At 42.8% G+C, this 12,071-nt stretch overlaps 1 protein-coding gene across 1 annotated transcript in view; it reads left to right on the top strand.

Annotated features, from left to right (window-relative positions):
• The window catches only part of EIF3A (eukaryotic translation initiation factor 3 subunit A), a 35,415-nt gene that overhangs the window by 21,319 nt on the left and 2,025 nt on the right, over positions 1-12,071 (top strand). Inside the window, exons 18-21 of the mRNA XM_077455459.1 lie at positions 1,693-1,769; positions 1,857-2,926; positions 8,938-9,073; positions 11,922-12,046. Coding sequence (XP_077311585.1) covers positions 1,693-1,769; positions 1,857-2,926; positions 8,938-9,073; positions 11,922-12,046 — 1,408 coding nt within the window. The remainder of the gene's footprint in view (positions 1-1,692; positions 1,770-1,856; positions 2,927-8,937; positions 9,074-11,921; positions 12,047-12,071) is intronic.

Below are 12,071 nucleotides of genomic sequence, written 5' to 3'. Positions count from 1 at the left end.
CACCAGTGACACTTATACTGTGATCGCTGGTGAAAGGGTTAACTAGCAGCAATCAGGGGGTTAAAACCATTATTGGGTAGTATATCGGGGTACCTAGCGCTATAAAAACCTGGCGGTGAACCTAAAAAAATAACTAGCTACCTAGCGACACTGATGCAGCGTTCAGAAAAATTATCGCTTAGTGACACTGGCAAAAGGGGGTGAAAGGGTTAACTAGCGGAAATCAGGGGGTTAAAACCATTATTGGGTAGTATATCGGGGTACCTAGCGCTATAAAAACCTGGCGGTGAACCTAAAAAAATAACTAGCTACCTAGCGACTGTAGCGACACTAATGCAGCGATCAGAAAAACGATCGCTTAGTGACACTGGCAAAAGGGGGTGAAAGGGTTAACTAGCGGCAATCAGGGGGTTAAAACCATTATTGGGTAGTATATCGGGGTACCTAGCGATATAAAAACCTGGCGGTGAACCTAAAAAAATAACTAGCTACCTAGCGACACATGCAGCGATCAGAAAAATGATCGCTTAGTGACACTGGCAAAAGGGGGTGAAAGGGTTAACTCTAGGGGCAATCAGGGGGTTAAATCTTTATTGGGGGGTGATAGGGGGCTACCCTGGACCTAACACTAACTGTCCTGACAGTTTTTACTGTCACAACTGACACTGAATGCATTGATCAGTAAAGAAATGATCAATGCAATCAGTGACACTGTGACTGGGGGGGGGGGGGGGGGTTTGTGTGCCTGTGTGTACCTACATGTCAGTGTAGTGTTGGTGCACACTTACTTTTACTCTTCTCCTCGTAGTCCGGTCAAAAAGACCGCCCCGAGGAGAATGACATCACTTCCTCCTTCCTGTGTAAACAATACACAGGGGAGGAAGCTTCTCATTGGCCAGGAGCGATCCAGAGGGGGTGGCCGAAAACCAACGGCCATCCCCTCATCACGGAGCGCTCCTGGACCGAATCGGACCGCCGTAACCAGCGGGAGGGGGTCCGATCGGACCCCCCACCCGCTGGAAGGCAATCACGTAGATGTACGTGATTGTGCCTGCCTGTGCCATTGTGCTGACGTACATTGGCAATACGGCGGTCCTGAAGTGGTTAAAAAAAAATGTAGAATACATATTGGCCTAGACCAGTGATGGCGAACCTTGGCACCCCAGATGTTTTGGAACTACGTTTCCCATGATGCTCATCTACACTGCCATGAGTATAATGGGAAATGTAGTTACAAAACATCTGAGGTGCCAAGGTTCACCATCACTGGCTCTAGACTGATGAATACATTCTCCAAAATTTAAGTTTTTCTTTTTTTTCTTTTTTTTCTTTTTTTTTTTTTACGCAAAAAAAAAAAAAAAAAAGTGATCAAATACCACCAAAAAGATCTATTTATGGGGGGAAAAAAGGACATCAATTTTGTTTGGGTACAGCATCATTCGACTGTGCAATTGTCGCAGTGCCGTATTGCTAAAAAAATGGCCTGGTCATTAAGGGGGTAAATCCTTTGGGGACTGAAGTGGTTAAAGTCAGCAGGCCAAGTTCTTGTCTCCTCTCACCTATTTTGCCTCATGGTTGTGCTCCATGTCATCTGTGATTGCCTGATATGGGACTGCATCTTGTGCTGCTTGTTTTGCGTTTGATTTTTCAATATGAGTACAAATTCATTCTCCACTTTGTTACCGTTCACAGGAATCACGTTGGGGTGATAGAGAGGAAAGCGGCTGGAGACGTGGAGAGGTTGCAGATGAGCCGAAAGTACCTGACAGGTAATTGGAAAGTTAATAAAGTTTGGCTTTAGTTAATCTTGATTTTATTTCAAAAATTTGTACAAAAATAATCCAATATTGTTCCAGGGATTGGCGTCGGGCAGGACAAGATACTGAAAAGCCAGCCAAAAAAGAATCTGAAGATATTCCAGATGAAGGTCCACGTGTTAGAAAGGAAGCAGAGCCCCTCGTAGAAGATCGCACACCTGTTCGTAAAGGCCTGGCAGAAGATAGAGGCCCCAAACGTGATTTAGATGAGGGCAGGACATCATGGCGTGGTGCAGAAGAGGATCGTGGACCTAAAAGGGGCATTGAGGAGGACAAGGGCCCTAGGAGAGGCTTTGAGGAGGACAAGGGTCCAAGGAGAGGCTTTGAGGAGGATAAGGGCCCAAGGAGAGGCTTTGAGGAGGATAAAGGCCCAAGGAGAGGATTTGACGATGATCGTGGCCCCAGAAGAGCCTTTGATGAAGATAGGGGTCCCCGGAGAGGATTTGATGATGATGATAAGGGTCCTAGAAGAGGCTTTGACGATGACCGGGCACCCCGCAGAGGCTTTGACGATGACCGGGCACCCCGCAGAGGCTTTGACGACGACCGGGCACCCCGCAGAGGCTTTGACGACGACAGGGCACCCCGCAGAGGCTTTGACGACGACAGGGCACCCCGCAGAGGCTTTGACGACGAAAGGGCACCCCGCAGAGGTTTTGACGACGACAGGGCTCCCCGTAGAGGTTTTGACGATGACAGGGCACCCCGTAGAGGAGGTTTTGACGATGACAGGGCACCCCGTAGAGGAGGTTTTGACGATGACAGGGCACCCCGTAGAGGAGGTTTTGACGATGACAGGGCACCCCGTAGAGGAGGCTTTGACGACGACAGGGCACCCCGTAGAGGAGGTTTTGAGGACGACAGGGTACTCCGCAGAGGTTTTGATGAGGATCGGGGTCCACGGAGAGGTTTTGATGATGATCGCACTCCGAGAAGGGGTTTTGAAGATGACCGTGGCCCTAAAAGAGGCTTTGATGATGACCGTGCATCTTGGAGAAGTGCTGAAGATGACAGGGGGCCCAAGCTTGGAGGTGACGATGACAGAGGACCAAGGCGTGGCGGTGATGATGGACCATCTGCCTGGAAGCCTGTTAGTTCCAGTCGACCAGGTAAGCTATAAACCTGTGTTACATTTCTAAAGTTTGCCAATATGATTTTCCTTTGTCCATCTATAGAATTTGGCAGTGCATGTTTGGCTAGATCTGAGACAACAATTGTGTTCTCTGGAGGTCTGGTTTAGGAGGACCACAATGGATGTTCATGTGAATGAGAGATCCTTCAACATGGGTGGTGGTGGAGATGAAGTTTGAAAGATATTGCATAATAAATGTAAATATGCTTTTAGTAAAATAGGGACATTTTGCTTGTTGCTTTTCTGTAAAAATTATTCAGAATGTTTGAATAATGCTCAACTAAACAAAAAACCTTGTGAACCTTTTCTGCTCAGGATAGCAGCGAGATGTGTATGTCCTTATCTTGGCATGTATGTACAGGGCAATGTTAAACTACTTTGGTCAACTATGGTTATATTAAATTTTATGGCTGAAAACGCATATACTTTACACTTAAACTCCCTCCCAGGTTTGGTTCACCAAAGGGATCCCAGTCAGGCCTTCTAGAAATTGTGCTGGGATCAGTTGGGATTCTGGCTTTCCATCTGATCTGTTTTGGCTTCAATACGGAGTAAAGCCTCGTACACACGATTGGATTTTCCGCAGACAAAGCACCAGACTTTGGTCCCAATGGCGTGTACCGCGAACTTGTCTTTCATGCAAACGGCACACAATTGTTGCCCAACAAACACAAACATAGTGACGTACTATGTGGAATTTCAGCGCCACCCTTAATGTTGTGTTTTAGTGAGCATTGATTCCGGGGATGTGTGTTTGTACTTTGGACTTTTGTGTGACTGATTTTTGTCTACACACAATAGGAAACTCTGACAACAGACCATTGTTTGCTGAAAATTTACTAGCTTTCCATCCAACATTAGTTGGCCAACAATTGTCTGATGGAGCATACTAACAGTCGGATTTTGGGCAAACAGTCTGTCATCACACAATTACCTGGCGAAAATCCAATTGTGTGTATGAGGCTTTAGTGACCCAGGACAAGTAGGCAGCCTTTGACATCAGAACTGATATGGATTTAATTTTTTTATTTTCTTGGTCAGGGATTTGAAGCGGCAGACTACTCGACAGTAAAAAATTTCAGAGCAGATGGCAGCATCCTTCATAATTTTTCTTAGCCCAGGAGGGGCTAAGGCAACTTTGTCCTTAAAGCAGTGTGAGACAAGTCGGTTGTCAATTATATAGCAGATGTAAAGCGGTGTTCCACTTTTTTAATTTTTTCATTTTAATTTTTTTACTGCAGCTGCTGACTCTTTTTTTAAATAATTGGACACTTACCTGTCCCAGGGTCCAGCTATGGGTCCCCCCCTCCGTGGCGCCGCCATTTTAACTGTGGGCGCCCGGCTGTGGCTTCACAGCTGGGCATCCACTGCGAATGCGCGAGCCGCACCGTGACTGGCCACACAATCGTCTGGGACCTGTCAAGTGTCCCAGATGATTGACAAATAATATATATAATGTTTGGGGGTGTAAGTAATTTTCTAACAAAAAATATATATATTTTTAACTTGTAAGCAACAAGTGTCCGAAAAAGGCTTGGTCTTTTAAGCGGTTGTATGCCCGGGGGGGGGGGGGGGGGGGCTGGAGAAGAAAACCTGTAAGTTAAAGGCATAATGAGCTAGTATTAGAGCTGCACAATTCTGTCTAAAATGAGAATCAATATTTTTATTTTATTTTTTGCTTAAATTAAAGATCACAATTCTCGCGGCGTAACATCTTTCACGTTATACTAGGGCTACATCTAACGATTATTTTCATAATCGATTAGTTGGCTGATTTTGTTATTTCGATTAATCTATTAATAACCTGAGGGGAAAAAAAGTGTGGTTTATAATTTAGTTAATGTTAATTTTTTTTTTTTTTTTTATGTTAATTTTGTTCTTGTTAAAAAAAGGCAATTTATTCTTTAAATATATCTATATAGTGGTAAATGTAAATGACCAGCTTTATAGTTGGGGAGAAAAATCTCTACTCTAAGAATAACAGAAGAGATATACTGTGTATACTATTAAAGGGTGTCTCTGGCAAATATCATCAAACTCGGATAAAACATTTTTATTTATTTTTTTTATCAAAAAAAAAAAATCAGTCTTCCTTCAAAAAAAAGTCATTTTAAGATCGTTCGATTTTGTATTCGTTAGTGGGGTCAGATCGACGTTCATTTTCAACCACAGTGATGGAAACATTTGGAAGTGATAGAAAACTTCTTGGTCAAAGGAATTTTTCAGACAGTGTATGTGGTTTTCGTTCAGAAATTACATCAATTTTAAAAACGGAATGTTAAAAACAAGTGAATCTTTTCAAACATTTTTTTATTCAGCGAATGTACAAAGATTATCCGTCTGAATATTCTCATCTGAAAATTGATCCGTGTGGCCAGCATAGGCTCGGTACACACCTATGCAGTTTGCTTTTGATCTGTTTTTGCTGTGCATCTTGATTTTTGCCCACGTGATTTTGCTGCGATTTGCTTTTTTTTTTTGGCCAATTTGTTGTTGGGCAGATTTAAAAAAACACAAATTGATGCAAAAACACATTACATGCATTTCTGCATCTTCTCGATTTGAAGTCTATTGAACCAAAAAAAGCACCATTTCCAAATAGGCAGCGGCTGAAAAAAGCATAGATGTGAACTTGTCCCATAGGAAGCCATTTAAATGAAATGTAGTGTAGTTTTTCCATAAAAAAAGTTTGCTTGTGAGACCGCTGCGCAAATACGGTGTGACAAAGTATTGCAACGACCACCATTTTTTTTCTCTCTAAGGTGTTAGAAAAAAATATATATTTGGGGCTTCCAAGTAATTTTCAAGCACAAAATTATGATTTTAACTTTTGTAAGAAACAAGTGTCAGAAAAAGGTTTAGTCTTAAACCGAGCCTCTTTCTGAGATTATGGTGTTTTTACAATTTTAAAAACACTCTTTTTAATTAAATAAGACAACAGTAAAGTTGGCCCAATATTTTTTTTTTTTCTTTTATATATTGTGAAAGATAATGTTATGCCGAGTAAATTCATACCCAACATGTCACGCTTCAAAATTGTGCAATGGCGACAAACTTTTACCCTTAATCTCCATAGGCAACGTTTAAAATTTTTTACGTGTTGCATATTTTGAGGTACAGAGGAGGTCTAGGGCTATCATTATTGCTCTCGCTCTACCGATCGTGGCGATACCTCACGTGTGGTTTGAACACCGTTTTCATATGCGGGCGCTACTCACGTATGCATTCGCTTCTGCACACGAGCTCTGTGGGACAGGGAGCGTTTTTTACCTTTTTTTTTTTTTTATTTTTTTTCTACACTGTTCTTAGAATAAAAGTGACCACTTTTTTTATTTTTTTTTTATTTTTATTTTTTTTATTGCATCCCTTTTTAATAGAAAAAAAGACCTCAGATCTCGTATTTACACTAAAATGCAATTAAAAAAAAGGCCCTTTAAGAGCTATGGGCGGAAGTGGTCTTTAAAAGTTGCTTCCACCCTGCAATGGTATGGAGACGGTTGGTGGCCATCTTCCCCTCACTGGTCTCCATACCAAGCCAGGGAGAGGACCCGATAGTCTCCGCCACTGCCAACGCCTCCGATAAGTGGCCGGGGAGGGGGGCCCTCTCCCGCCGCCGATAAGTGATCTTGCGGCAAATCCGCCGCAGAGACCACTTTTATGTGAAATGTATGTGATGTATCTTAGGTCTTTGTGACCCCAGATCTCATATTTAAGAGGTCCTGTCATGGTGTGTTTTTTTTTTTTTTTTTTTTTTTATAATATTACATGGGATGTTTACATTCCTTGTAATAGGAATAAAAGTGACACACTTTTATTAAAAAAAAAAAAATAAGGGGAAAAAAAAGTAAAGCGCCCCATCCTGCCAAGCTCGTGTGCAGAAGCGAACGTGTACGTGAGCAGCTGCTGCATATGAAAACTATGTTCAAACCACACGTGAGGTATGCTGTAGAATTTTTTATTTATTTTTTGAACGTTGCCTATGGATGGTTTGGTTTTTTTAAGGGTAAAATTTTGTCGCAATTTTGAAGCGTGACATGTTGGGTATCAATTTACTCGCCGTAACATTGTTTCCCAATATAAAACAAAGTCGGCTACCTTTTACTGTCTTATTTTTAATTCAAAAAAGTGTATTTTTTCCCAAAAAAAAAAAAAAATGCGCTTGTATGACCTCTGTGCAAATACGGTGTGACAAAGTATTTAAACGACTGCCTTTTTATTCTCTAGGGTGTTAGAATCCCCAAATATTTTTTTTTTTTCTAAGTAATTTTCTACCAAAAATTAATCAAAAATTAACTTAGAAACACCAAATCTCAGAAAGAGGCTTGGTCCTTAAGTGGCTAAGTCAGCCGCTACAAAAAGTGTAGTTGCTGACTTCTAATAAACACGCTCCCCTGTCCCAGGATCCAGTGGTGCGCTCACCTGCACTGTGTTGTGGGCGACCAGGACAGAAGTGAGAGCGGGTACTTCCTCCTCAGTTTCACAAACAGAAGTCGAGGAGGCGGCCTTAAAGCGGAAGTTCTACTTTTGGGTGGAACTTTGCTTTAACCACTTCAGCCCTGGAAGATTTTACCCCCTTCCTGACCAGAGCACTTCTTATAATTTGGCACTCCGTCGCTTTAACTGACAATTGTGTGCGGTCGTGCAATGCTGTACCCAAACAAAAACATTTATTTTGTGCGCTATGAACAAAAACGACAAATTTGAAAAAAAATTAAAAAAAAATAATTTTTGCTATAATATCCCCAAATGTAAAAAACAAAACAAACAAATTCATCAGTTTAGGCTGATTATATATTCTTCTACATATTTTTGTTTAAAAAAAAACCGCAATAAGTGTATATTGATTGGTTTTGCGTGAGAGTTATAGCGTATACAAACTTTGGGAAAGATTTAGGCATTTTTGTTTACTAGTAATGGCAGTTATCTACGATTTTTAGCGGTATTGCAGCGGACAGGTCACTTTTGACACATTTTTGGGACCATTGACATTTATACAGCGATCGGTGCTATAAAAATGCACTAATTACTGTGTAACTGTCACTGTCAGGAAAGGGGTTAACACTAGGGGAGCGATCAAGGGGTTAAACATGTGTTCCCTCAGCATGTTCTGTATGGGGATGTGACTTACTAGGTGTCCCCCGCCATGCAGGAGCTGTGCACGGCCATTAAGGGGAAGTGCGTACCCATACGGGATTTCACCCAGGAGAGCCTTTGTGGCGCAGTATATCTGCGTGAGCCGGTCAGAGACCAGTTAAAGTGATTTGTAAATGATAACTTTGTAAAAACAACCCATTCAGTTTGAAATAGAAATGAAAGGCAAAACATTTTTGTATAGATAAAAACCTGTGTGTAATTAATAATAAAAAAAAAAATTATATATATATATATATATATATATATATATATATATATATATATATATATATATATATATATATATATATATATATATATATATATATAAAAAATGTAGTGTGTGTGTATATATTATAAAAAAGGTGATCATGTTCCCTCTGTTCTCAGCTGCATAATGGGGTGGGGGCTTTTAGGGGGAGGAGAAAGAGCAGTGCACTGAGCTTCTCAGTGAATGACTGCAGTGGGGGGCGTGTCGGTACAAGTCTGATCATTGGAGGAGAGTACACAGAGTTCCCAGCATAGCTAGAGAACCGACCACTGTGTGCTCTCTTGCTTGGTGTGGTCGGTTATAATAGGAAAGCAGAGGGACAGGCAGGAAAATGCCAGGGATTTCATATAAAGAGATCAGGATACTTTCTCATACAAGTACATGGTACAGCAGGCACATATCAGGAATATGAGGTGTTGGGGTAACAAACACTTTAAATACTCCTCTTCAGGGTTTGTTGAATATTTGTGTTTTATACATGTCAGAGCAAACTTTTATAACCTAAGGCGTTCAATAACCAGTACTGAGGTACCTTTAGGAGTTCTTGGCAAATTATAAATTTTTGCTAAACTGTCTTATTTCAGGTGGCTGGAGGGAGCGTGAGAAAGCTCGGGAAGACAGTTGGGGCCCTCCGAGGGAATCAAAGGCTTCTGAAGATAATGAGTGGTCCAGAGGTGAGACCGACCCGGACGCTGAGCGAGAAAAGGTCCCCCCTGTCAGGTGAGTTGGTTGTAATTTGGAGAGTCACAAGAAATACACATGTATGTTTGTTATTGGCATTAGGAGGCATCTGGGGGGTTTATTCAAGGAAAGGTGTACTGCTTTTTAGTTCTGTTTCAAATGGTTTATTTAAAAAAAAATGTAAACTTATAAAAAATCCTAATGTTACAATGTTGGCCAGAACTACAGTGGAAAGATTTGGGGGTACTTTTAGACATTTAAAAAATGAGCGAACAGTGGGAAAATGGGATGGAAATCTAGAATACATCACTAGAGGGATCACCAGCAGGAGGAATGAGGTCTTGATACCTCTATATAGACCTTTTAGTTGGACCTCATTTTAGAATGCTGTGTCCAGTTCTGGAGACTTCACTAGATAAAGTATTTAGAGATACAAAGAGGGTCTGAGGGATCAAATACAAGGAAAGTCTTCAGGAGATTCCAGGAGGAGCTTCAAGCGGAGTTCCACCCAAAAGTGGAACTTCTGCTTTAAGGACTCCTGACCCCCTTGCCACATTTGACAAGCCATTTTTTTTGGGGGGGGGGGGGGGAGGCAGGTACTTAGTTTTGATAGATACCCAGCTCCCACTTCTGTTCATGGCGGCCCAAGCGGAGGTTCTCCTCTCCCCCCTCCCTGCAATATTCTGGGACACGTCACAGGTCCCAGAAGATTGCCCGGCCATTCAGAGCGCATGCACAGTGCACACCCAGCTGTGAAGCTGCCACAGCCGGGTGCCTATACTTGCAGTGCCGGTACCAGGGAGGAGACAAGGCATCCCCATCACTGGACCGTGGGACTGCTGAGTGTGTGTTTTTTATTAAAAGTCAACAGCTACACTTTTTGTAGCTGCTAACTTTTAACCACTTGCCGCCCGCCCTATAGGCAATTGACGGCGGCAAAGTGGTTTCATAATCCTGACCGGACGTCATATGACGTGATCAGGATTATGAGCCGCTGCGCGCCCCCGGAGGCGCGCATCGCGGCGATCGTTGTTGCGGGGTGTCAGTCTGACACCCGGCAACTACGATCTCGGTAAAGAGTCTCCGACGGAGACTCTTTACCATGTGATCAGCCGTGTCCAATCATGGCTGATCACAGTGTAAATGGGAAGAGCCGGTGATCGGCTTTCCCTCACTCGCGTCTGTCAGACGCGAGTAGAGGAGAGCCGATTGGCTGCTCCTCTGACGGGGGGTCTGTGCTGATCGATTATCAGCACAGCCCCCCCGAGGATGCCCACACTGGACCACCAGGGACGCCACCAGACCACCAGGGAAAAGGTAATAAAGGTCATAATCCTTCCTAGACCACCAGGGATGCCAGTCAGCACAATGGGTGCCAATCAGTGCCCATAATGGATGCCAATCAGTGCCCACAATGGGCATCACTGATTGGCATGCATTATTGTTTGGCACTGATTGGCATCCATTACTATAGTATAACACCGATGCCGCCTATGAGTGCCCACCTGTGCCGCCTATGAGTGCCCACCTGTGCCGCCTATGAGTGCCCACCTGTGCCGCCTATGAGTGCCCACCTGTGCCGCCTATGAGTGCCCACCTGTGCCGCCTATGAGTGCCCACCTGTGCCGCCTATGAGTGCCCACCTGTGCCGCCTATGAGTGCCGCCCATCCGTGCCAGCTATCAGTGCCAATTTGTGCCACCCAGCAGTGTCCGTCCGTGTCGCCCATCAGTGCCACTTCATTGGTGCCACATTGGTGCCCATCAGTGCTGCCTTATCAGTGCCCATCAGTGTAGCCCCATCAGTGCCCATCAGTGAAGGAGAAAACGTACTTATTTACAAAGTTTTGAAACTGAAACAAAAAAAAAACATTTTTTTTTTCAAAATTTTCGGTATTTTTTTATTTGTAGCGCGAAAAATAAAAACCGTAGAGGTGATCAAATACCACCAAAAGAAAGCTCTATTTGTGGGAAAAAAATGATAAAAATTTCATTTGGGTACAGTGTAGCATGACCGCGCAATTGTCATTCAAAGTGCAACAGCGCTGAAAGCTCACAATTGGTCTGGGCAGGAAGGTGTTTAAGTGCCTGGTATTGAAGTGGTTAATAAACAGAAATGGGTGGAATTCTGCTTTCAGAAACCTTGGTGGAAAGAATGGAAAGGGGAGACGTGTCATCAAGGATATCTAAGTATCTACCCAAGAACAAAATGTAATATAGATTACCACTCCTTAAAGGAGCAGTGCAGGCAAAGAGCTGGAGACTGACCAGTTCTCTGCTCAGGAAGCTCTGAGAACCGAGCGATCAGCAGTGTTTGATCGCTCGGTTCGCAGTCTTAGAGCCATCGGGGAACAGATGCTTAGTCGGTCCGAGGTAAGTATGATTCAGAAAAAAAATAAACAAACGCATACTTCTTTTAAATGTGGTGCCTACATTTTAGTTTCCTTGTGTGTTTTCTTTTGCTAAGAACTTTATCTGCAAATACAGAAAACGAATTGCCCGATATCTTCTAACTTCCTGTGTACTGTAACTGAAACTTCAATCCCATCTGCTTCCCAACTTTATACTGCCAGATACGTTCTAGGTAATTGGATGAGGAAAGGGATAGATGTTTATACCCCCAGAACTACATCTCCCAGGAGTTCTTGTCATACACAAAGCATGTGAATAGACTCTTGAGAATCAAGCCAGCAGTATATATTTGCAGGGAAAGAAATCGATGTAGGCATATAGAAAAGAACAGAGGGGTGGGGGATGGGGTGAGTTTTGGACGGCTCACAGCTCTGCTTGGTATTTTCACAACAGATCTACTGAAGGTGTTTTTTTATTTTTTTTTTATTTTTTTTTATTATGGCCTAACATACATTTTCAATTGATTTCACTTTTCAGAGAGGAGAATGCCTGGAGACGGGGAGGGGAAGATCTTTTCTCTTCCAGAAAAGACCCAGATAGAGAAGAAAGTCAAGATAAAAAGGACGATCGGCGACGTCCTCTACCATCTGACAGGGATGAGCGTGAGTTTTTCTTGTTCCTGTCCAT

This window comes from Lithobates pipiens, unplaced genomic scaffold (genome assembly GCF_037356315.1).
Source record: "Lithobates pipiens isolate NorthernLeopardFrog02 unplaced genomic scaffold, aLitPip1_a1.2 Scaffold_25, whole genome shotgun sequence".
Classification (NCBI taxonomy): Eukaryota; Metazoa; Chordata; class Amphibia; order Anura; family Ranidae; genus Lithobates; species Lithobates pipiens.
The sequence above is the reverse complement of the archived record's forward strand: the minus strand, read 5'-3'. Positions and strand labels throughout refer to the sequence as shown.